The 26,752-nt window shown below is 37.0% G+C and overlaps 2 protein-coding genes across 2 annotated transcripts in view; one reads left to right on the forward strand and one right to left on the reverse strand.

The window, feature by feature from the left end:
• LOC147394213 (P-loop containing nucleoside triphosphate hydrolases superfamily protein) overlaps window positions 1-26,752 on the forward strand; it is a 73,087-nt gene that overhangs the window by 30,142 nt on the left and 16,193 nt on the right. Inside the window, exons 10-21 of the mRNA XM_086454559.1 lie at window positions 5,450-5,614; window positions 8,350-8,434; window positions 8,516-8,737; window positions 9,031-9,125; window positions 9,255-9,297; window positions 11,040-11,197; window positions 11,897-12,007; window positions 22,032-22,100; window positions 22,237-22,380; window positions 23,127-23,201; window positions 23,291-23,467; window positions 23,597-23,682. Of these exons, the coding sequence (XP_086310685.1) occupies window positions 5,450-5,614; window positions 8,350-8,434; window positions 8,516-8,737; window positions 9,031-9,125; window positions 9,255-9,297; window positions 11,040-11,197; window positions 11,897-12,007; window positions 22,032-22,100; window positions 22,237-22,380; window positions 23,127-23,201; window positions 23,291-23,467; window positions 23,597-23,682 (1,430 nt within the window). The remainder of the gene's footprint in view (window positions 1-5,449; window positions 5,615-8,349; window positions 8,435-8,515; window positions 8,738-9,030; window positions 9,126-9,254; window positions 9,298-11,039; window positions 11,198-11,896; window positions 12,008-22,031; window positions 22,101-22,236; window positions 22,381-23,126; window positions 23,202-23,290; window positions 23,468-23,596; window positions 23,683-26,752) is intronic.
• LOC147394214 (uncharacterized) lies at window positions 15,361-18,176 on the reverse strand. Its single transcript, XM_086454560.1, has 2 exons — window positions 16,642-18,176; window positions 15,361-16,312 (listed from the first exon to the last, which is right to left on the reverse strand). The coding sequence occupies exon 1, from the start codon at window positions 17,720-17,722 to the stop codon at window positions 16,700-16,702; it is 1,023 nt and encodes a 340-aa protein (XP_086310686.1). The 5' UTR covers window positions 17,723-18,176; the 3' UTR covers window positions 15,361-16,312; window positions 16,642-16,699.

Consider the following 26,752-nt stretch of genomic DNA (forward strand, 5'->3'; position numbering starts at 1 on the left):
AAATCTGATGTGGCTTGAGTAGCTGCATTGTACATTTATACATGATATGTCTGTATTTGATATTTGATGTGCATAGTCAACTTCTCATGGTAGTACTTTATGTTACATGTAATATTTGCTATAGAGACTGGAGATGCTTAAAATATCTTGGTTAAATGCCTACTTGCCTGAGTTGGTAAGGACCTATATTGTGGTGTAACATGTCTTTGGTGCAATGTCCATTTACATCTTTTAGTTACTGATATCATTAATAACAGCTTACATGTGGCAACACCAAAAGTTTGACAATGTCAACTTGTTTTAGTTGTTAAGGAGTTTGCCATTCCTCTCTAAATGCTGACACCATAAGAAGTGAGCACATTTCTATTCCGTCCCTAGTTTTGGCTGGCATATATGTAGGGTCAGGATTGGGGGACAAATTTTTATGATGTGTTTTGGAAATATGGGTTAGAAGTTTCGGAATGGGCTGATTTTTTGTGAGGATGGTCTCCTCACCATGTATATTTATATTCTTAGTGATGGTACCCCTGAAATTTCTCCATGTATATATATATATATTCTTAGTGATGTGTTCGTTGCAGATTATCAATAAAAATAAAGAACAAAATAATAAGCTTTGGCAAGTAAGGATTGATCCACAAAGACAACGTTGATCCACGGTTTTTGACTTAAAACGATCATAGTTCAAAGTAACTAATGAAAACTGATTGAAACTAAATTTAAATTAGCAAAATAAACAGGAAATAAAATCGCAATGTAAAGGATTAGATTGGATGAATCCACCAAGAATAACTCATCTCATCAGCTTATTTGTCTTTTTGTTATCTTGATCCAATCAACAATCTAATGTTGTTGGATCGGAAGATTAAATGTCACACCCCAAAAACTCAACCCGAATCCCCATGATTCCCAAGATGAATCCCGAGGCATGATATAAAACCCATATCATAATAATCAATATATTAGCGTAAGCGACAAATAATATGTCATACCTAATCATTGCTCAATAGAACAGATACGTATCCTCAAATATCAGTACACTTAACATATATACATAAAACAGTAATGACATAATACGGTGTTCATAATTACATAACAAAAAAATGACAGTTAAAGACTTAAACCTAAATCTAGTTTAAGACTTATTACTAGTAGTACTCATGTTCCACTCTATAAGGCCATGGTACTGAGCCTTCTCAGAAGGATCACCTAAACTAGGTGCGCCTGAAATTTGTGATGTCGTAGGGATGAGTAACAGGGGAGTTACCCGGTAGGGGAATCTTACAATTCTAAATAACAGCATCCTATATGCAGTTTAAACATTTTAGGAATTCATAAATCATGCATATTTGGTATTCAACACATAATTGAAAATAATTAAACACCGATGTTATAAAACCTAGTAGGAAATTGAAACACTTAAAATCTGAAGAAACAATTGTTCAAAATATAACATCAAATAATAGAGTATTATAATAGAGAGTTGATGGTCACGACTGATGTGAACATCTCAGTCAAAATACGATTATTCCAATACTTCACCAGTGTGGAACCCCACCGTTAGTTCCTGATTCTATGGTCAGCCTCTGCCACAATTTGGATAAATGCTTTCCGGCTCAGGTTGGCCGTTGACCAAGGGCTTAAGAAATGGGCCAAATCAAGTAGGTCATTCTTTTTTGACTACTCTAGACTATTAATGATCATTAACTAGTCATCTTCATCCATGCCAATCTAGCGTGCATGTGATCCTCGATAATCTCTATCAATCATACAACTATCTATATCTTGTTCTCTATTAAAGATAGAAAGGAAATTCCCAGATTTCTGTTGTGATGTTGTGTTCTTATGCATATCATAATACATAAGAACTCAAACAACTCAACTGTTATCCTAGAATAACACATCGTTCCGAAAATGTTACAACATGTTATTCTTTATAGGTTCTCACAATCTCTTTAATAAATCACTAAAATACTACATATAAGTATTTATTTTTTTTTAAAACATATTGAAAGTAAAACATACACGTGTTTTAAATACCCAGACCACTCTTAAATGTATAGTCTCATCTCACTTTTTTTTCTTCTTTCTTTCGTGTCTTACACGACCAATAGTCGAAGCATTTTTCTCATTCGTGTCTTACACAATCTATGACTGAAGCATCAACTCATCTTTTCTCTCTTTCATGTCTTATACGGCATACGCCAAAGTATCTCACCAACTGGGTATTTTAAAAACACAACAATCAATTGAGAACTTGTTCTCATACTTTATTTTAATAAATGACTTTTCTTACTCAATTTTTTAATTAGAAACATTTCTTGGAAATCTATCACCAAAACGATTAAAGTAAATTCTCCATTAGTTTAACTTATTCAAAATCATGCATGTCTATAAAATATGAATAAAATATATGAATTGTATATAAAAACAACTTATATAGTTGCTGTATTTTCTTTTTTTGATAAGTACAAAATACGTATAAAGTATGTATAAAGTAACAAATGTTTTGAGCATTCAATCTAAGTATACATAGTAAAATATTATACAAAAACAGCAACTTTCATAGTTGTATTTTATTTTTAACATGTATAAATACGTATAAAACACGTATAACGTACGTATAAAATAACAAATTTGGATCATTCTATCTAGCATATATGCAATGTCAATTTTATACAAAAACAATAACTTTCATAGTTGATGTATTTTATTTTTAGCATGTATAAATACGTATAAAACATGTATAAACTAACTACAAGCATGTCATAAATTTTTTTAAACAAAACAACAACTATTAGTATGCTTTAAATTCATAAAAAAAATAATATAAATTCAGCACTTTTTGTCAAAATAGCGCGTTTGTTTACTCTATATTTTCAGTGCTTATTGCTGAAAATAAGCAAAAAAAATTCAGCACTATTTTGACGCTGAAAAAAAGTGCTGAAGCGGTAAGCATTTCGCTTTTTTCGATATGGACAAGTATGCCCTTATTCTTAAAATGATATTACCTTTTATATCCTATGGATAAGTATATAAACACCCCACAAATTAATAAACCTACACCATGCCTAAATTATTTTGTCTTATATGGGTTAAAAGTTTTAGAATGAATTGATTTTTGGTGAGGATGATTTCCTCATTAGTATATAAGCACCCCACAAATTAATAAACCCACACCATGGCTAAATTATTTTGTCTTATATGGGTTAAAAGTTTTGGAATAAGTTGATTTTTTATGAGGATGATCTCTACAATGAGGAGATCATCCTCACCAAAAATCAGCACATCCTGAAACTTCTAATCCTATCAAAACAAGTTCAAGAACCGTAAATCGTCCCTTTAAAAAAAAAAAAAATTATTTTTGATAACCCATATAAAACAAAAAAATTTGGCTATGGTGTGAATTGCCTTTATTAATACATAGGGTGCTTTTATAATTACACATCCTTCATTTCCATCGAAAATTATTCATCCAAAATTAAGTTCTTTTAATGCTAATTTCAAAATTTGGTGACTTGTATGACATTATTATTTTTAATTTGAAATTTGTGGGCTTTTATAAATAGAAATTATTATTTATAAATTGAAGATTTGAGTATTATTTATTATTTAAAAATGAATTGTATTTTAATTTTACAAGAAAAAATATATTTTATTGTGTTTGATGATAAATAAGCATTTAAAACATGCAAACAATGTATAATATGATTGTAAGGGTAACAAAGACAATTTACCAGTTTCAACAATGTGCAACAAACATGATTCAGCATCTAAACAAACAACTTTTTCAGCACTTAAATTCAGCGCTTATAAATTTCAGCGCTAAATGCTATTCAGCACTTATTTTTTTCAGTTTAACAAATAGCACCTTAGTCAAAGTTGTTTGACTAGAGTTGACTTGACTTGACTTGAGGCAACAATGGTTGACCCAGTCAACCTTAGTTGACTTGATCAATATATATATATATATATATTTTGAACATTACTTTAAATCTATTAAACCCAAATACTAAGTCCGATCTCTGTGATTAGATTTAATAATCTAAGGCATTCTCTACCGAGTTCACCGTGCCACGGGCTTGTGGGCCCAATGGGTCTAGATTTTGGTATGTATTCTTGTCTTAGGTCCTGGACTGCGATGTATGTCTTCTATCGTCTTGGTTTATCCTTTTGGCTCTTGGGACTTTGAACTATACGAATAAATAATCCAAATTAGGCCAAAAAATCAGAATTTATTCGAAAATAATAATAACATGGACTATTAATGAATTGTGTCTATTTGGGGAATTTAGTGCATGATTAAGCCTTAAAGTCTTTGTAATTAGGGCCTTACAAACGACTTTCTATGTCCTGATCATGATGGTACCCCCTAGGGCTGGTAATAGATCGGTTCGGTACTGAATCAATATCAATTCATTACCGATCTGAAATCTTTGTCTCATGATCCAAATCTGATCCGATCAAAGCAATAACTTTTTTAACCGAATCTGGTCAAGTTTTATCTCAACCCGAAATCAATTTGATCCGATCTGATAATGTGAAATCTGGTTTTGAGATACCTAGGGTTTGGGAGAAACCTAGGTGTGTCTATGAGAGAGAGAGAGAGAGAGAGAGAGAGCTGACAATGGCCGTCTTTGATACCTAGGTAAGGAAGAGATCAATGCAAGCCTCAGATCAAAGTTTGAAGCATCCAATGGCCCCAACCTTCGCTCTTAGAATCCCTATTTTCAGATCGATCAACAACGTGCTTTCCTACAAGCCTCGTATTCACAGATCTAGCGATAAGCAAGTGGGTCTCGCCGGGAACAATGCCCTCTCACTACATCTTCTTTCAATGCTAAGAAAACCCTTTCTCCTCTTCATCTCTAACCTATCCCTTGAAAGAAAGACCAGAGAGAGAGAGAGAGAGATAGGAACATACTTGTAGAGGAAGAGGTTGAAGGTGATGGGGGTTGAGGAGGATGCTCAGGTTGAGACCTCAAGAGAGGGAGACGAGTGGTTATAAAACCCGAAATAGGTTTTGTATTATAAAATATAATCGGATTGGGTTGGGGTTGATCCGAATCCGATCCAAAAAATTTCGGATTAATCAAATATTCAAGTCTGAATCCTATTTTTTCAGATCGGAACAGTTCAGATACTGGCTCAAATCTGGATCATTGCCAGCCCTAGGTACCCCTGTAAAATTAATCCATGTATATATATATTCTTAGTAATGGTACCCCTGAAATAGATGGTTCCTCCTTTGTCTCCATAACTACTTAGGCAAAAGGTTGTACTGCATCCAAATATCACTTGTAATTGTAGGCCTTTGGTAGGCACTGGTTCAAGCAAAGAATTCATTGTATGATAGTTTTCAGAATAATTCTCACGTTTTTTGTTTTATTTATGCTTTGTAATCTTTATGAGACTTTTCTTACCCTTCCTTTCCTTTCACTTGTACCAGGTGGGACGGATGACCCTAGGTGGGCTGCTTGCTTTGGGATATACTGTTGTAGTCAGTTACAAACGTGCATCTACATCTCTCAGTGATGGCAATCTGTCAATGTCACTTGAAACCATCGATACTCTTGGCGAGACATTCATGGTGTGGAGGGGAACAGATAGGAAAGTGCGTATTTATTGATTTTTGGCTGCGTAGTTTTATTAAGGATTCTTAATTGATTGGTAGTATGATTTTTAGTAATAAAGATTTTTTATTTCCACTTTTTGGGTATATGCAAGAATTAGCAATTTACTAAAGGGGTGATTTCCTACTACATATTTAGAGATAGAAGTCATTTTGGCATTTGAGTGGTTGTGCTTTGATGACTGTTCATGGTAGCATATGGGGGATGCTTCGTTCCTTTGTCTTTTGTGGCATAAGCCATATACTTCATCATGTCAAAATTTCAAACTTTTTAAAAATCAAGATTTCAAATTGTTCCTCGAGATATGAGTTGAAAACCAAGGAAGAATGGTTGGAGGAGGGTTTTCTCTAAGGTTTTGTTTTGGAGTCGTAAAGAACGTGAGAGTGAAACAAATCTGTTAATTTTCTGAAGTTTTGGTATTTATAGAGTCCGAATGTCGTAAGCGTCATTTTTGACAATGTAACCTGCACTCATCGTAGATAGTTCTTCTTCCTATTGTTGGACCTGCATCTTGGTCCATGGTCATGTTCACGGGAGGTAGTAGAGTTTTTTCCTATGGAGAGCACATTTATTTGACTACTGAAACAAACACATTACTCAAATCTTGCAAGTCATACTCATGTTTCCATCTTGGGTAGTAGCAGAGAGTGAAAAATCATTCCTTAAGCTTTGCTTTGATGGGTGTTGACTAAAAAGTTTGAAGATCCAAAGATCTTAAGTATCCCGGTTAAAATCAAGCAAGAAAAATAAGATTTGGAGCATCAATTTAAGGATATAGTGGTTGGGGATCTAATGGCATCTATCCTTGAGTATTTACACATAAGTAATGCTTGATTACTTAGACATTTATCTTTATTTTCATGGATATTAAAGAAAATATTAAAGACCTACTGAAAAATATTTATCAAGGGTAGAATAACCTTTTTATTGTTATGATGCACAATTGTTTTTTCCCCCTTTGTCTAGGAATATTGTCATCCCTAGTATATGTTATTATAAATAAGAGAACCTTAGGAGTTAGATAAATTGTTAGGGTTGATCACATTAGAAGCAAACATTAAGTCATTGTCATATTCAGTTTGGTGTAAAGCAAGTGTGGAATCCGTGAATCATTTGTTTTGATTTTTTCTTTTGCTTATTTCTTTTGGTTTTTTGGTCACTTCATTTTAGTTGGACTATGCCCATTCCTGTCTTAGAGGTGTGCCATGGTTGGTATATCCTCATCTTTTCGACAAGAGTATGCATGCTCCCCTTCGCAATTTCTTTTTGGGGAATTTGGAAAGAGCCAAGCAGAGAAATGTTTGCGAGAAAGGAAGAAGTCTTTCAGGATATTATTCTTTCCATGAAGGACTTATTGTTCAAGTGGTCTGTTCAAATATTGTTGGGGGCTGTTTTTGAGGATTTGGTTTTTAGCCTTTTGGTAGTAGTTATGGCCAACAACCACCATCGAATATCGGCTCGTTGGTAAGGTAAGAGCTTCAGACAAGTATAAGCTCCGCCAGTCAGCATCAGGTAGGTGAGTCTGAATCCACACTATTTCCTTTAACTTACCTCCCTATGATTTAAAAAAGGCTTTTCAAATAGAGGCTTTAGGCTTGCCTTTAAGATAGGGGGGAGAGGGGTCGACTACCCTTATTCAAAGGCTAAGTATAAGCTCCGCCAGTCAGCATCAGGTAGGTGAGTCTGAATCCACACTATTTCCTTTAACTTACCTCCCTATGATTTAAAAAAGGCTTTTCAAATAGAGGCTTTAGGCTTGCCTTTAAGATAGGGGGGAGAGGGGTCGACTACCCTTATTCAAAGGCTACTCGGGCTAGTGCGCCTCCCCTACTGAAATTTCCTTCTCCCTTGGTGGGCGATTGAGATTGATTTTAACCGGCCCAGAGTTTGACGAGCTTGCATCATAGCCTCCTCCTTCATCTACCCCCAGAACATGGTCCTTTGGGCTAAAATTGAGAAAGATCGACTCAAGGAGTAAAGAACTTCGACAAGCCAACTAGCACCCATTTACACACTGCATTTATTGAACAAAGAAGACGACTATAGGATCAAATTTGCTTTGTTCATTTGGTAAGGTTAGTAACCTCGACTTCTTTGGCTTTGCCTTATATTATTCTGCACCTTTTGCCCTTTTTAATAAAGTCCTATGTTATTTGATTATCCAAAAAAGAAGAAGAAAAGGAATGAGTTAAGCTCAAAGTGTAGTGTTTGTAACAGCTCATGAATGGGCAAATAGTTTCCTCAAAACATGGAGTCGAACTTTATAGTGTAAGTTCTCACCTTTTACTGTGGCACTGAGGCGTGCGCACGTATAACAATGAATTGAAAGAGTCAGAGATGTAAAGTTAAAATTGAATTGCTAGAACTAATTTTTCTGAAACTAGCCCTTTTTATACATTGGATCTTAGTAAACTAAACAGAACAGATGGATTCAAGTATGTCATTCACTTCTTATTTGGATCTAGTTTCTCTAGTCTTCTGTTTTGCATTCATCATTTTTTGAATTTTTATCTAATGCTGCAATTGTAGTTTCATTTTGTTATATACTACAGAGTCCAGACCTATGTAAAAAATTATCTAATGCTGCAACTGTTTTTGGTTCTGCACAGCACAACGGAAAATTTGTGCTTGGGCATCTGTATTTGTTATTGCTCACCCCCTGTGCTAGGGAACAATTGGACATGGAAAATTACATCTCTGCTTGGTTTCTGTGTAGGTAGTTGGAGCAGAAGTTTCTAGGATGGGTATCAAGGGGCCATGGATCACTAAATCATATCTAGAAATGATTCTCGAAAGTAGAGGTATGAATTGCACGTCTTTACTTCTCTTTTTTTGTCTGTACTTCTTGTGTTGATTTACCCAATCATTACTCCCAATCACAGGTGTACCTCGTCTTAATACACCACCGCCTTTGTCTAGTGCATCTTCAATTGGGGCTCAAGAGAAGGTGATCAGTGCCCCAAAGCCGATCCGTGTTACTCCAAGCCTTGTTAACAAGCTTGAAGATTTAGCTCAGCCATGGACTCGATCTCCAACAAAGTCCAAAATGGAGCCTGTGCTAGCAACATGGTCTTTCATTTCCTCAGTTCCTCCCCATGCTGACAGTTAAGTCATAGGTTAGAATGGTTTTCTGCTTGAAGGATGCGTATCTTGGTTTCTATTTTATACCCTGTAGCCTTTTATTTTATTAATTGATATTTAACTAGAGAGCTTCTATTGCCACTCCAACTTTCACTAACAGCACCCCAAGATGGGTGTCAATTCTATGGTGATTTACATATGAATTGAGGTGCTATTAGCAAAGTTGGTGTGGCACTAGAATCTCTCTTTTAACTATATTGGAAGGTGTGTTAGTGTTATTTTATAATATTAGGCTTCTCTCATGAAACAACTGCAGATTCTTCTGCTTTCAGGGATACAATGAAGCTTGCTCCAATGCCTGATTCATATGACTTGGATAGAGGCTTGCTTCTTTCTGTTCAAGCTATTCAGGTAAGCTACATTGGATAAACCGATAGAAATTTGTTGTACAGATTTCCTTTATGAAATTTTCAGGGTTAACATTTCTTAATGTTTTTGGTCTACATCACACTTCATACGAACTTTGGTGTTTCATTTCAGGCATTGTTGGAAAACAAGGGGCACCCAGTTATTGTGGGCATTGGTAAATTGTGCTTTTGTTTGTTTACCATACAATCACTCATTTTTCTACAAATATTATATAATCTTATTAATTGACTCTCTCTCTCTCTGTTTCTGATACGCATTAATTGAGGTAAAGAAATTAACTTATTTGCAAGTGATTATCAAAATTTTCACTAAGCATAAACTTTGATTTCTTTCAAGAACCTTCTTTATCAGTGAGGTGAAGGATTGCAATGTCATGTACACCATTGAATCTATAGGCTTCCCTTGCACCATCAACAAGCCAAAAATTAGGGCGTGCAATTTTATATAAGTAGTTCTCTTGATGTCAGTAGATCAATTACAGACCAATATGTAATTTATTATGAGAGCTACTATTGCCACACCAACTTTTACTAATGCCACACCAATTCCTATATAAATCACCAAAGAATTGCACACAGTTGGTGTGGTGTTAGTAAAAATTGGTGTGGCAATAGCAACTCTCTTTGTTATTTACCATCCCTTGAAATCTCTGCGGTCCATTCGGTTAAGCCTATGTTAGCTAGTAGCCAAACTTAGGTTTAATTGAATCGATGAATTGGCTAATTCAATTTCATTCAATGTATAAGATGCATCATTCCTATTACCTATTATTTTGATCTCAATGAGAGCCTCTTCCTCTTCTTTTATGGATGGGAACACTTTATCATGGGCTCTATGGGCCTGTACACGAAGTCCATAATGAAAAAAAGATGCTTAAATCCATCAGCTAGGAGTAACTGACTAACTGGTAAAGATGATTTTTGAGTGTGGATTCACCGATAGGTTGCCAAACATTCAATGGAACCAAATCTGTGGCATTGAGCCACTTCACACGCATTGGTTTGTTCCCTATGCACCACATGTTGATTACCCTTCCGTTTATTTGTTATATGTGTAATATTTATTAACAAAAACAAACAAAGCAACTTTAAAACCTTTCCAGGGTTACCTAATTCGTTGGTAAGGTACCAAACCGAGAACTGGTTCAAACCGAACCAGTTCACGGTATACAGTTCGCTCTCCGTTCGTGAAATGCAGTGAACTCAAAGAACTGCATTTTCCTTTTTTTTTTTTAAATGCCTCTCCACATGTTGATAATATTTGAGATATCCCCCTAAAATCTTAAATTGATAGCATCCCCTTTGACCTTGGTCTTTATTAATAGACTGATGTAAAATGACTAAATACCCTCATCTTCAACCTATAAAAAATTAAAAGTTAATTTTTTTCTTCCCAAAATCTGCCATCTTCAGTCTTTTTTTCACCCTACTCCTCACTTCAACCTTCAAATGCCATCACCTCTGTCTACCTCTACGAATCGGGTTCATTCTTGAGTGGTGAACCACGAACCAGAGTGAACCCACAAATCAGGTAACATAGTTCTATCCTTCATCATCTCAAGGCAGGTTGTCTGAGCTGATTCTTCTGTCATTAGATTTTCCTTCATTTTTTTGTTAATACTGATTGCATCCAATATTCATGAAGTTGGGCCAATGAGAAGTCCAAAAATTTCATGGTTTAGTACCTGGTTCTTGTTTGAGATGCCAATTAAATTTATTAACTAGTTTTTATTTATTATTATTTTTTTTAATCTGTCTCAATCTGAGTTTTGTTGCCTATTTTTCTTTGAAACTGGACATAAATTGATGACCTCTTATTTTGGAACCTTCCTGTACTCATTTAGTAGTTCATATTGTCTGTCCAGGTAGTGAAATGTTTCTTATGTAATCATTTCAGGAGGTCCAAGTGGATCTGGGAAAACTAGTTTGGCTCATAAAATGGCAAATATTGTGGGTTGTGAAGTCATTTCCCTTGAAAGCTATTATAAATCTGAACAAGTAAAGGAGTTCAAGCATGACGACTTTGGCTCTCTTGACCTGTCTTTGCTTTCAAAGGTATCATATATAACCTTATCTTCTTTAGCATGTTCATTGATCCATCATCTGGTCATATTCTTGAAGGTGCCAGCTTGCTAAGTTGGTTAAAGTCTGAGAGTGTTGATACTACGACCAGGGTTCTAAATCTGCTTCACCTCTAATTTCTGACCACTAACTTGTTTGCTTAGCAACAAAAAAGAAAAAAAAAAACAGGTCAAATTATTGATTCATTTTGTTCACACATGTACTTGATTGCTTTGGCATGGAATGCCAAATTTAAGATTCTAAATGCGAGTAAGCAGTGAAAATAGGTTTTTTCTAAGGGCATGTTTAGACAATCAAGTCCCACTCTTTTTAGATTCTCATTATTCTAGAATACTGGCACTTAGGAATATACAAAGCTGTCATATGTGCATATATTTTCCTTAAACACTGAAAGTGATACCCTTCTCATTAAGTTGCATCTGAGTTTGAGAAAAATGGCCCATCTTAAAGACAACAGAAGGCGCCTTTTTTATGTTAATTGATTTTTCTTACAACAAATGCTCTAAATTTCATAATGGTTGATAGAACTAAGTTTCTGATTTATAATAAAAGATTACTGATAAAAGAGAACTTTTATCTTATATTTATGAATCATTTAATCTACATTCAGCATTTATGGGCATTTGGATTCTTGCGTCTATTAAAGATTTCATTTCCACAATTTGTTTGCAGAATATTGATGACATAAAGAACTGTCGAAGAACGAAAGTGCCAATTTTTGACTTAGAGAATGGTACTCGGAGTGGATTCAAGGAACTTCAAGTTTCCGAAGATTGTGGAGTGGTATATCAATATTGAATTGCATTTTGCTTCTAGTGCTTTCTTGTCATGTTTCCCTAGTGGTGGTTTTATTTTTTTAAGCACATGTGCTTTAGGAAACAAAGGTCAAGTGCATTTACTATCAGAAACTAAACCATTACCCAGGGAGACCATGATTCCTTATTCCATTCCTTAAGCGTGAAATACGTGATGCATTGGATTCTTTAGCTTTGAGTTATTAGGATCAGTTTTATGCCCAACATGCTCGTTGATGTCATTGTTATATGACTATCATTTGCTAAAATATGGCGAACTTTGACTTGTTAGATCAACAAGAAAAAATATCAATTTTTTAAAGATCGAAACATATATTATTCAAATCTTACAAGTTGGTCTAAGAAAAATCTTAATATTCAATTTCAATCTATTCGGGCAAAAATCACATCTTACGTGTTCACTCTTTTTGATAGGTATACGTGTACAATTCTCTCCTGCAACTTAATTTTTTTTTTGATCGTTAAACTTAAAAAATTAGCTTTATGAAAATGCTAACTGATGCATCTAAATTTTCATTGTGGTGTAATGAGTCTCGGTTCAAGGTCAAAGCACCATAGTAGTCCTCCTAAAAAGATTAGAAAAGCATATCTTATGCACATAAGGAGTATGAAGAAAGCAAAAGGCGGACTAAGAAGGAGTTCAAGAAAACACATGGGGTTATGTAGGAGCGTAATACACAAAATACTTATTATTTTATTGATCAGATTTTACTATTTAAAATAGTTTTCATCTTACCATGTATAACAAATCATAATTTATACTTTTAGGAAGATATCTATATATAAGAATAAATGAGACATTTAGGTTTGTACCAGCTATCAAGTTTATTAAACTTAGGAGCTGCACTATGGAACTTTAGCAAATAGCGATAGTGTGGAAAAAAGTATATTTCTGTATATTTTACTCAAGCCTCTTAATGGGCTATATATACAAGATATTACACGAGCTAAAAAAGGACTCTTAACTAAATTAGGAAACCCTATATTCAGCAGCACTAATTCTTTCTCAATCACATCCCTAGTCTTTAGGAACAGCTGTATATAGATTCCTAACATTAATCAAATCACAATCAGGCCACAAATCAAGGGAAGATATAATATATCTTTCCACACTAACATAGATCACAATCAGGCCACAAATCAAGGGAAGATATAATATATCTTTCCACACTCCCCCTCAAGCTGGTGAATATAAATCATCCATTCCCAGCTTGCTAATAATCTCTTGAAACATAGCACTGTTCAGCCCTTTTGTGAGAATGTCCGCTAACTGACCTCTTGTGGGAATGTACGGAGTACAAATTAATCCACTTTCCAGCTTTTCCTTGATGAAATGTCTGTCTATCTCAATGTGCTTAGTTCGGTCATGTTGCACTGGATTATGCGCTATGCTAATGGCTGATTTATTGTCACAGTAGAGTCTCATAGGCCCACTCCATTTAATCTTCAGATCACCCAAAATAATTCTCAGCCATAACAATTCACAAACCCCATGTGCCATTGCTCTAAACTCAGCTTCTGCACTTGATCGGGCTACAACGTTTTGTTTCTTGCTCCGCCATGTTATTAAATTGCCTCCGAGAAAGGTACAATAACCTGAGGTAGACCTCCGATCTACAGGAGACCCTGCATAATCCGCATCAGTATAGGCTTCAAGGACAAGCTCTGACTTCCTTTTAAACATTATTCCTTTTCCAGGATAAGTCTTCAAGTAACGAAGCACTCTGTAAACAGCTTGAAGATGAATCTCCTTAGGATTGTGCATAAACTGACTGACAACACTCACAGAGTATGCTATGTCTGGCCGTGTGTGGGCAAGATAGATGAGCTTTCCAACTAACCTCTGGTACATCTCTCTGTCTACTGTTGGATCCCCTGCAACCTCTCCAAGTCTGTGATTCTGCTCAATTGGTGTTGCAATTGGTTTGCTTGCTAACATCCCTGTTTCCTTAAGAAGATCAGTGACATACTTTTGCTGAGAAATAAAGATTCCTTCTTTGGAGTGAGCTACCTCAATTCCTAGAAAATATTTCAATTTTCCCAAGTCTTTTATCTCAAACTCCTTGATCAGACACTGTTTTAAAGCTTGCTTTTCTTCCTCATCATTCCCGGTCACAATTATGTCGTCAACATAAACTATCAAGGCTGTGACTCCCCCTGAGGCCGAGTGTTTGATGAAAAGTGTGTGATCTCCTTGACTCTGCTTATATCCTGTAGCCAACATTACCTTAGCAAACCTTCCAAACCAGGCACGTGGAGATTGTTTCAAGCCATACAAAGCTTTTCTTAGCCGACATACCTTATTCCCCTCAACACCACCAAATCCTGGTGGAATGCTCATGTAGATTTCTTCTTCCAAATCACCATGAAGAAAAGCATTCTTCACATCATACTGTTGTAGTCCCCAATTAAAGTTGGCGGCTAGTGACAAAAGTATCCTTACAGTATTCATTTTTGCCACTGGAGCAAAAGTCTCCTGGTAATCTACTCCATACGTCTGGGTGTACCCCTTAGCAACAAGTCTCGCTTTGTAGCGTTCTAAGGATCCATCAGCCTTAAACTTCAAAGAGAAAACCCATTTGCATCCTACTGTCTTCTTTCCTTTTGGTAGATCTACCAACTCCCATGTCTTATTTTTCTCCAATGCATCCATTTCAACCCTCATAGCTTTCCTCCATTCCTCTTTAGACAATGCCTCAGATAAAGTATTTGGGATAGGAATTTCATTTAGACTCGTGAGAAAACTCTTATGGGATGGTGCGAATTTTTTGAAGGACACAAAATGAGATAAAGGGTATAGTGGTCGTTTGTTGCACTCTCGAGTTGCTTTCCTCACAGCTATGGGTAGGTCTAGATCGGTTATCTGTGTTTCAGGAAGTTGGTGAGTAGTAGGTGGAGCGGGTTCTGATACTGTTACCTCATTATCAGGGGTCGGAGTAGTGGCTTGAACTTGCCTCAGATTTGGAGTTGAACCTAGCTTCCTTGCGTACACCTGTTCATGCCGAAACTGATCAAAGATTTTGTTATCCCTTGGAGACTCGGGTGAAACAGATGACTCAGGCAATGCGGACTCGGGTGACTTGGGTGGAATGGAAGACTTAGATGACTTGGATGACGAAGCAGGAGATGGAGAGGGTGACTCGGGTGGCTTAGGATGAAGTGAGGGTGATAACAATGACTCAAGGTGAACTGAAGGTGAAGGTAAATCGAGTGGAAAAAAATCCTTATCTTCTATTATAGTCTCCCCCTGAAGATAAGGCTTGGTAAAAAACGGTTTGTCTTCCACAAACGTGACATCCGCCGAGACGTACAATTTTCTGGTGGGTGGATGAAAGCACTTGTAGCCCTTTTGAGTAGGTGAATATCCGACAAACACACATTTAATGGCTCTAGGATCCAATTTTCCCCGGTTATGAACATGAACAAACGAAGTACACCCAAATACTCGAGGAGTAAGATTGCTGTTGGCACTAAGGTTGAGATAGAACGTCGAAAGGACTTCCATTGGACTCTTTGATCCTAATATTCGGGAAGGAAGTCTATTTATGATGTAAGCTGATGTAAGCACAGCTTCCCCCCAATACTGTTTTGGTACATTATGATGAAACAAGAGTGCTCGTGTAGTGTTTAAGAGATGACGGTTTTTCCTCTCAGCTACCCCGTTTTGTTGTGGGGTTTTAATGCAGGACGACTCATGTATAATCCCCTCCTTTTGAAAGTAGGGGGACAAGACCTGATTGAAATAGTCCCTAGCGTTATCAGACCTAAACTTCTTTATTTTTGTACCAAACTGATTCTGAATCATTGTATGGAAATTGGGAAAAACATGACTTACATCAGATTTATTTTTGAGTAAGAATATCCAAGATACCCTAGTGCAATCATCTATAAAAGAGACAAACCACCGTGAACCAGAGATATTTGGAACTGTTGAGGGCCCCCATACATCGCTGTGGACTAAATAGAAAGGATAGGAACTTCTTTTATTGCTAATGGGAAAAGATACACGGGTATGTTTTGCATACTCACAAATGTCACAATGAAAACTTTTGATATCCAATCCCTTAAACAAAGAAGGAAACATGAATTGTAAAACTGCAAAAGACGGGTGTCCAAGACGAAAATGATATAACCAGATGACATCTTTATTGGATGAAGACAAAAAAGAAGAGGATAAACTCGATTTGATCAAATTCGGTTGATAGGATGTCTCAAGGTAGTAAAGTCCATCCTTCTCCTTAGCAAGTCCAATCCTCTTCCCCGAACCCTGGTCCTGAAATTCACAGTAAGAAGAAAAAAATGTAACGTGACAATGTAAGTCTCGAGTAAGTTTTTGTATGGACACAAGGTTAGTGGACAGTTTTGGAACATGTAGAAGATTTTTAAGGACAAGACTAGGGGTAATGTGGATATCTCCTACACCTGCTACAGTGATTGTAGTCCCATCGGCAACAGTGATTTTCCTATTATTTGGACATGGGGTATAAGTTTTGAATTGGTTTGAGCCATGTGTCATATGGACTGTGGCTCCTGAGTCTATAATCCAAGAATCCACAAGCAATTTATCTGTTACATTTAATCCAAGAGAAGATGAAGGTTCACCTGATAGGGCTAAAGAACAAGTACCAGACGAAGGCTTCTCAAGAGACCCCAATAGGCTTCATAGCCTCTCTATTTCTTCATTATTGAATTCTCTCGAACTTTGACTTTGATCTTGAGTCAATTGTGCAGCTACATGGGCCTGACCTTGTCGTTGCAGCTGTCCTCCTTTGGCTCCCCACTCACGGCTGGCTGTTGAGGGTTTTCCATGTTTTTTCCAGCAACGATCTTCTGTATGTCGAGGCTTTTTACAGTATGTACACCAGAGCTCCTCTCGGTTTGCTCCCTTTGATGAATGTGCTCTTCCACGCTCAGTGTTTGGTGGTTGTTCCAAGTTGAGACCATGTTGTTTGTTGCCAGAGGCTGCAAGTGCAGATCCGTCATTCGTTTGAGGTTCAAGCGTAACTCCCCTTCGACTCTCTTCAGTCCGTATCAACGAAATCACCTCATTAAGGGATGGAACTTCTGCCTTCCCCAGAATTTGAATCCTCACTTGATCGAATTCAGAGTTTAGACCTGCGAGAAAATCATAAACTCTATCTTTCTCAATAAATTTTTTTATTACAACTGCACACTCACTGCATTTCAAATCAATCACACGATAATAGTCCAGTTCTTGCCACTGGTTTTGCAAAAAATTCGCATATTCAGTCACTGTTCTATTCCCTTGTTTTGTTGCTGCTGTCTTGGTCTTGATTTCGTAAATCAGTGCTGCATCATGGACCTTGGAATAGGTCTGATTCAAGGCATCCCAGATCGCCTTAGCAGTCGGCAGGAACATACATGTATCGCTAACTTCAGGCGTCATGGAATTCCATAACCAAGACATGATCATTGAGTCCTGCTCATCCCACGCTTCAAAACCTGCCTTACCTTTTTCCGGTCCTATTCCCAACAAATGGCTCAATTTTCCTTTTCCTTTTAGAAAAGTTCGAACCAATTGAGACCACTTCAAGTAATTTCTGCCATTAAGGCGATATGCAGGTTGGATGTTCTGCAGCTCGCTTGTGGTGCGCAACGTTTGCTCCTCCTCCACTGAGTGGGACGGTTGAACAATAGGAGTAGATGATGTAGTCTCTGACATTCTTCAAAAATTGGCAATTAAGGCCAGTAGAAAACAAAAAACCACCAGCAATGAAGGCTGGTAACAGAACATGTGAAATAATTTGTTTTGCCTTCAGAAAACAGAGCAAAATAGAAAGGAGAAAGAAAATGTGAAAAAAATCCAACTATGAAGGCTAGGAAAAATGGTGATGAAGGCCAGAATGATGCCCAGGTTTTAGAAACCTAGAAGCTCTGATACCATGTGGAAAAAAGTATATTTCTGTATATTTTACTCAAGCCTCTTAATGGGCTATATATACAAGATATTACACGAGCTAAAAAAGGACTCTTAACTAAATTAGGAAACCCTATATTCAGCAGCACTAATTCTTTCTCAATCACATCCCTAGTCTTTAGGAACAGCTGTATATAGATTCCTAACATTAATCAAATCACAATCAGGCCACAAATCAAGGGAAGATATAATATATCTTTCCACAGATAGAATAGTGGTTAACAAAAAAAATGAATGTAGTAGAGAACAAATTTGTTTATGCCAAGTATCAACCATCAAAGCAATGTGTCTACTTAGGAAAGCGATGGAGAAAAGATGAAGAATATCCGTATGGTGTTTATTGACTTAGAGAAAACATACGACAAAGTATCTAGAGAGTTAATTTAGTGGGCATTGGAAAAGAAATGTGTCCCCAATGAATGCATTGACATCATTAATGACATGTATGAGGGAATTGTGAGTAGTATTCTTAGTTGCAATTGATTTACAATAGGACCAACTTTGAGTCTCTATTTGTGTGCTTTAGTTATGGATGAGGTAACTGTTCATATCCAAGAGCACTTACCTTGACATATGTTGTTTGCGATGTAATGTTAGATTATTAGTTAATGAGACTAGGAATGGAGTTGACTCAAAACTAGAATTATGGAGAGTGGTGTTGGGGTCCTGGTCTTTAGAGTAAGTAGAACCAAGATCGAGTATGTAGAGTGTAAATTTTGTTGACACCTGAGTTGAGGAATATCCAATAAAAAATTGATGGTTTAAAAATACGCCAACCATAAAAGTTGATGGTTTAAAAACAGCCCAAATCAAACACTTTCCTTACCTCTTGCCTGTTATACATAAAGGAGAGATTGAGGAAGATGTTTCATAAAAAATCAAAGCTAGATGGTTAAAGTGGAGGCATGCTTTTGGAGTGGTATGTGATGCATACCGATCAAATTAAAGGAAAATTTTATAAGATAGCTATAGGACTGAGATTGAAAATGCTCCGAGCTAGGAGCTAGGTTGGGCCCATCATGGATTGAACTTGGGTTAGCAGATTAGCTGCTCAAGTTTTTGGGCTGGTCTAGACCAGGCCCGTTTATTTAAAGGATTAGGTTTGAGTATGAAAGTCAAGCTCATTAGGTGGTCTCGTCTCGGTTTGCTCATTACCTAGCCTCCACATCCTCTCTTAATGTTCCTTGCATTTCCAATTTTCTTTTGACTAGTTATTTAACAGTCGTCAAACTGCTCAAATATTGAAATATGCATTGCCTTTAATGTTTATAATTTCTTCTAGCAAATCACGTGACTAGTGTCATAGGACTTCTAATAAAGAATATTTGAAAAATGTATTGCATTTAATGTCTAATCTTATGAGAAGTCATGTCACAAGTGTCAAAAGGCTGCTTTATAAGGAATTTTTGGAAAATGGGTTGCATTTAGTGTCTAATATCTTGTAACAAGACACTTGACAACTATAAAAGAATCCTAATAAGGAATTTTAACAAAACCAAATAACAAATACGTAGCAATGCCCATCTTGGATATAGGGGAGCATGGCCCAACCCATCTTTGGTAGAGGGGAGATACCGTGGCACGACCCATCTTATAGATTGAATTGGTTGTGGGATAAAGTGGTGGAATGCTTGGGGTGAAACCCTATATATTATGGTAGAAGTTCCTTGTTAGTAAATTTGGATGTATAGATGGAAGTAGGAGGTCCTTTTCTTATTTTGGTTGAGAACACGGGTTGAGGTTGGAAATGAGACCATGGTGAAGTTTTGGGAGGACCTGTGGTGCCAAACTGCTAGCCTGAAGGAGTAGTTCCTAAATCTCTATGATAAGGGTAATTTATTTTCTAGCATTGTCAAAAGAGATGGGGAGCTATCTTGGGATTTTGGCTTCAGAAGGCATCTTAATAATTGGGAAATGAATCAAGTTGCTAGTTTCCTTTCATGTACTGGTGCCCCTTTGTCGATTTCTGAATGAAGTGATGAGAGAATTTGGGATCCTAATAGGGAGGGAAAATTCTCAGTAAAATTGTTTTATCTCTCATTAGGACATGGTGGTCAACCTTTCTTTCTGAGTGTGGCCATTTGGGGCTTGAAGGTTCCATCAAAGATATCATTCTTCATTTGGAATGCGACTTTGGGAGGATCCTAACGATGGACCAGCCTATGTGAAGGGTTCTTTGTACGACCAAAATTTATTTGATGTGTAGAAGCGAGGAGGCCTTGGCAAACCATGTTCTTCTACATTGTAAAGTTGCTACAGAGATTTGGTCATATTTTATGACTTTGTTTGGTGTTTCAAGTTGCTTTCCAGCATTCATGGGAGTAGGACTCGGAAAACCATGTTCTTCTACATTGTAAAGTTGCTATAGAGATTTGGTCACATTTTTTGACTTTGGCATTACAAGTTGCTTGCCAGCATCCATCATTTATCATTTTTAGTCTTGGTTTTCCCTTGGCTACCCCTTCTTGGCTTCCAAAAGGATTCAGTGGAGTATCATTCCCTTTGCCATTTGGTGGGGTGGGGGGATTTGGAAGGAGAGAAATCGTCGGATCTTTGAAGGGAATGAATAGGCTTCTAAGTTAATTATAATTATCTTGTGTCTCCTTTTCTTTTGGTGCAAAGTTTTCAAGGACTTTAGAGGAATTTTCTTTGAGGATATCATAGGAAGATGGGACTTGATATATATAATACCTTTGTTGTGTAGTTTTTATTGTTTTCTTGTAGGTTGGTCACACCTTGACTGGCCTCTTCTTTTTATAAAATTATGTTTTTGCTTATAAAAAATAAAAAAAGAAGTCTGGGAATAACTAAAATCTAGACAGTTTTAGAGAAGATATTGCAATCCAGGCAGGAAATGGAGAGTGGCAGTTGGATTTTGGGAAAATACATGGTTTTGGGTTCGGGGAGCGGGGTGTGAAGTTAAGAAGAAATTTCCATCTTTATATACTTTCAGCAAAATGTGTGAAGCTCTTGAAAATAAGAGGGTTGTTGAGGATGAGGGGGAGAAAAGGATGTGAATAGGAACTCCAATGGAAATTTCACAATATACAATAAAATTAGTTTGGGGTGTTCAATTTCTTCTAAGGTCACCTTCCTCATGTGGACAACAGTTCTTGGTAAAATCTTAACCGTGGACAACCTGATAAACACAAAGAAGATTATTGTTAACTGCAGAATCCTATACAATAATGGAGGGTTGTCCAATCAACTAAAAATCCATTCTTGCTTCACTAGGGATATGTGGGCGGATCTTGCAAACCTTGGGGGTATCCTGTTTTTCGAAGAACCTTCTTGACGTTCTTATGGGATTGAGATCTAATGCGTTCAACTATGGAGAGGTTCTTTTGAAATTAATACCTTTTGTGGTTTGTTGGGCTATATGGAAGGGAAGGTGTAGATGGATCTTTGAAAACAACCACATATGGGGTTGCCCACCCCCTATTCTCTTTTTATATTTCACTTTTATCCAGGATTTTGAAGCCCAATGGCTGGGGTGCCCTTCTAATCTTGTCTTTTGCTTCAACTCCTTAGAATTGCGAGAGGATATCAGGCTCTATTGTTAAGTTTGTCCACCGGTTGGTTGCTTTGTCCTGTCACTTGGATAATACCTTCCTTTTCTCAAGATGGTGACACAAATAATTCGTCAACTGCCCACCATTCTTATTCTAAATTTTTAGCACAATCAATTCATCATCTCTATTTGATTTTACGATTTTATTATTATCATTATTATTATTATTTTGATCAGTGCTATTAAGCTATTTTAACATTTGTAGTTCTTCAGTTAGTTCTGTCTTGTAACTGACCCAGTCAGGCTTTTTCCTCCTTTCTCAAATCTAGTTTTATTGTTTGTGCAAATGGTTGACACTTGCTTTCCATTGTGTCAGAGATCATAAATCTAACACAACTTGCTCCATAACGTTTGTGATCATGGCCTGCTTTGATATCTTCGCTAGTGATTTCCTTTACCTGTTTGTATATTGTATTTCATCTTTAGTGATGCTAGTTAACCTGCTTTAGTTTCCTTGATATTTTATTTTATTTGCCTGACCAGGTAATTTTTGAAGGAGTGTATGCTTTGCATCCTGATATCCGGAAATCACTTGACTTCTGGATAGCTGTTGTGAGTATTGATTACTACTCTGTCTCTATTTGAGGATTTTATTTGCCAGGTTTTTCTTTCTTTCTAGATTTCTCATATCAGTGTCAAATGAGAAGAAAAAAACCCTACTATCTAAATGTTTATTTGCAATCAATAGGTTGGAGGTGTACATTCACATCTGATCGCTAGAGTTCAAAGGGACAAGAACAGAGTTGGATTTTTTGTATCCCAGAATGAAATAATGACGAGAGTGTTTCCAATGTTCCAGCAACACATTGAACCCCATCTTGTTCATGCACATGTTAGTATACTGGGAATTATTTGAGAAAGCTTCTCATGGAATATGTTGAGCAGTAAATGACTGTCTTCGTGTTTCTTAACACTGCTGAAGACTAGGGATGGCAATGGGGCAGGTTTGGGCCGGGTTTAGCTTAACCCGCCCCTGATTAATAGTATTCACCCCAATCCCGCTACGACCCCCCTAATAGTATTTCTAAAACCTGACCCTGCCCACCGCCTTTTAACACAAATTTTTTCCTTTTTCTTAATCAATTTGGGAAGTCTCGAGTTTTTAAATCAAAGTAAATCTTAATAAGATTTTAGATGATGCACATCCATATCCCTCAATTTATTATGAGGGGTATATATATAGAATAATGATGAAGTGACCTCAAGATTGGACCTCACATCGCACACCCTAACGTGAAAGTGTATGGGAACCATAGATGCTTTTCCTTGAGATACGAGTGAAAAAGCATCTATGGTTCCTATCCAATTTCATGTCAAGATGTGTGATATGAGGTCCAATCTTGAGGTCACTCCAGCATGACTCATATATATAAATTGGAGCAGGGCGGGGTGGGGTATATCAAAACCGTCCCCGCCCAGAATCTGACTCAGTTTTTCATTTTTAATACCAAAATAGCCCCAAAACTGTTTAAAGGTGTGGAAATGGGGCGGGGCAGGGCAAAATTGCCATCCCTACTGAAAACTTTGAGATATAAGGTTATGTCATATTGATTCTGAAATTACCTAATCTAATTTCAGCTTAAAATTCGAAATGACTTTGATCCTGTGCTTTCTCCCGAGAGTTCACTTTTTGTTCTGAAAAGTAATAAGCAGGTAAACTGTCTTCAATAATGTACTACCCTCAATTCATATAAAGTGGCTTGTCTATAACATATTATGTTACCTCTTAATCTATGTTCCAGGTTGCATATCAAGACATATTGAAACTACTTGACCCTGCAAAGTTCTGTAGTTCTGTTCAGAATTTTACTGATATATATTTAAGGCTTCCTGGAACACCTTCAAATGGGAAGTTGGCAGAAAGTGAGTGCATAAGAGTTAGATTATGTGAAGGCAGATTTGCATTATTGATACGAGAGGTTTGTAGCTTTGTTTACATAAATGGTTCCGTCTTTTCGGTCTATCGTTGTAGACTTGTAGTATGTATAACTACTGCTTTTAATGTTAATGCTAGATCGTGACTTGCTTTCAAAATGTGTGTGGATTAGCCTATCAGGGAAGGGAACTTTATCATACAACCCAAAGTGGATTTTGATATCAGCGTTAGCACAGTTGCTGGCCTTCTTAACCTGGGGTGAGTATCATATTGAAGTATAAGACCTGATATTCATTGGTGTTCTCTTGCATGACCATCATCTATCATCAAAGCCTTATTCCCTGGAATTTGAGGGTTGGCTGAATGAATTTGTTTTTTTCCTCCATAATTGTGTCTCAAGCCATGGATTTGCATGGACATGCCTCTGTTCCTCCTCCTCCTCCTCCCCCTCCCCTCCTTCTATCGTAGCAGTTAAAACATAATGCAAAGACTTATCAAAAAAGTAAAAAAACATAATGCAAGCCTTTCTGGTTGAGTAAGATGATTCTTTTTCCCCACTTTTTATTAGAGAAGAGTAAGGATTTCATTAAAGACAGAAGGATAACAGTTCAAGATGAATTCAATGCCATGAATTCTAGTCAGCCCATAACTAAGGCACCAACTGGAGACTTGCTTTCTGTTAATCTTCATATATCGTTGAGTCCCACTTACAGACAAAATGTTGCCCTAAACTCTTTTTGGATCTTGGCCTGGAAGAACATGTTAGCTTTAATCATGGTTTAAAATATCGATTCATTCTAATGTTTCGGGTTTTTCAAAAATCGAAACGATACTTAAACATTCACAAAACATACGATACATTTGATACAAAATGAGTCTTTTAGAGGAGCCCCAAGTCAAGGGACATGTTATGAGTTTGAAAATAAGGGGGTTTCTAAAATATTACCTAAATATGGAGGGAGTTTTACTAAATCCCTTACGTCTTTGATAGGAGACTGTGGTCAATGGCATATTATTAGTTGAAAACGGGGTTTTGTATTGAAAAAAAAACCTAGAGCGAAGAATATGGAGAAGAAGAAGAAGAAGAAGAAGAAGAAAGAAATTAGGAAAAGAAGAGACCAACCTCAAAAGCACGAATTCTAGTGTGGAAGATCAGGTTTGAGGTCCCTCTCTCTCTGGATCTCTCAGATTTGCTATCTCAACTACTCTCTTTTGGATCTATTGGATTCACCGAGAAATCCAAAGTTTAAACAAAAAAAATCAATGTTTCAATTTCGTGGTGTTTCGTTTCAGAAGATTGAAAAATCGAAATGTTTCAGCCGATAAACTCGAAACGAAATGATATTTTAAACTAGGGTTTTAATAGCTAATATAGTGTCAAACAAGTTTTTGTCCTTCCCCTCGAAAAGTTCTTTTATTCCTCTCTTTCCAAATGCCCCAACAATCGCTGACTATAATAATTTCTTGAGAATCCTACCTCCAATATTAATGGCATGACAGTCATTAACTGCACAGTCAAGAATGTGTGCAAAGATCAATATCTTCCATGTTTTCTCAAACTTACTCTAGAGTTTGTAGTAAAGAAGCGGACAAATTTCAGATGACTGAGGTACAAGTGGAAGTGAAGCGATTCTTGCTTAGACCATGTTGGTCGAAGAATTGTAAAGATGTGGAAATAATAGAGGTAGGTAGAAAAGGAGAATCGAAGGTGGTGTTGTTGACTGAGTAAGGTTTATGGTTGAGCAAGGTTTTAGGTTCAGTTGGAGACTTAGCCAAAGTGATGTGGGCGAAGCATCGTTTGGATGCAAGAACTTTGGTAGCCTTAGAGAATATGAATAGGAGTGGAAAATTTGTCAAACTGCAATTGTTCAAGGAAAAGACTAGGACGCAAATTCTTGTCTTCTATGAGGGCGTTGAGGGAAAGGGATGGTTGGCATTGAGTCTTTATTTGAAGGTTCATTTTGATCCAGAAGAGAAGATGAAGGAAACGTTTAAGGGGGTGAAATCTTTAGAGGTTTATTTCGTGGGTTGGTGTGATCCGGAAAAGGAAAAATGTCCAGCCTATTCCTCCGCCTGAGAAGGACGAAAAGGGTCCCAAGAAGGGGATGAAGATTGCTTTGGGGTTTGGAAATGGGCTGTGGTCTGCAAAACAAAAACCAACTTGGTAGATTGGGATCTTCTAAAAGAGGTGGGATAGGGCTGAGTAGGATGGCTATGAGAAGCGATAAAAAGATCGAGTATTTTGGAAGAAAAGGTTTAGGGAGTGTTTTAGATTGACTACTTGGTAGACGTAGGAGAACTGTTGTGAGGTTTCAGCCACATGCTAAAAAAGTTTGGAGAGCAAAATTTAAAAGAGATGTAGACATAGTTGTCAGGTGGGAATTTGTCTAGGTTTTTAGGGTATTGTTCTCTTTGGAAAGTGATGCTTGCTTGAAAAGTGTGGGAAGTTCCTAGAGATCTGGGTCTTTTGAGAAACATGGACCTATTGGCTTTGAAGTAGACGAACAGGGGCCCAAGCCTGTGTCTGAGAGGGTAGTTGACTTGTGTGGGGGGGGCGCAATATGATATGGTGGTTAGAATGCATGTTGGGATGTAGTGGATATATGGATTTTGATTATTCAAATATTTCTATGCAGGAGAACTTTTTCACAAGTCTAATTTTTAGGAGATTCTGTCGAAATTATTTGGAAGAAATGATATCGTATTTAAGATTTCAAGATTTTGATTTTTCCACCCTTGAGATTTGGGAAAATCGAGGGCGAGCAACCTAATCGTTTGGCCCAATGGGCTCTCGAATGGGGGCCCATCGGCGGTTGAATTTTGTTTTCTCTTTTCTTTTTTGCCTTTGACTCCAGAAGATTTGTGTCTTGGGCCTTGTTCGCAGAAGATCTTTTGAGCTCCTCAGAGGTGATAGTGAGGTGGTTGTGGTCATACTTTGGGGGTGAGTTCTTGGTCTTCTCGATCAGTAGTTGGCCTCTCTTTGACGTGGTTTGGCCATTAGGTTTTCCTAGAAACCAGTTTTCGGCATCATTTGGTCTTGCTCTAATTACGGTAGGCTCTTCTTTTGATTTACTGGTGATTGCTGGAGGAGGTTGGGGTTTCAATCTAAAAGAAGAATTAATTTCAGACTTTCTTCTTTCTGATTGGTAGGATTGGATTGGCGAAGCTAGTGTGTCGGGGGGGAGGTCGAGGTTGAAGGATAAGTATGTTGAGTGTTGTGTTATGTGCCTCCGCTCTCGAGTGTCACGTGCTCACGTATTGTGCCTTAGTTCGACCTGTGACCCTTTTATATTCCTAGTTGCACCTTCCCCATCAGATTGGTCTTTTG

This window comes from Akebia trifoliata, chromosome 9, assembly GCF_017979445.1.
Source record: "Akebia trifoliata isolate Shusen 1 chromosome 9, ASM1797944v1, whole genome shotgun sequence".
NCBI classification, from domain to species: domain Eukaryota; kingdom Viridiplantae; phylum Streptophyta; class Magnoliopsida; order Ranunculales; family Lardizabalaceae; genus Akebia; species Akebia trifoliata.

Coding starts and splice junctions, on each gene's coding strand:
- LOC147394214 (XM_086454560.1), bottom strand. CDS start 17,722: ATGTCAGAGACTACATCATCTACTCCTATTGTTCAACCGTCCCACTCA.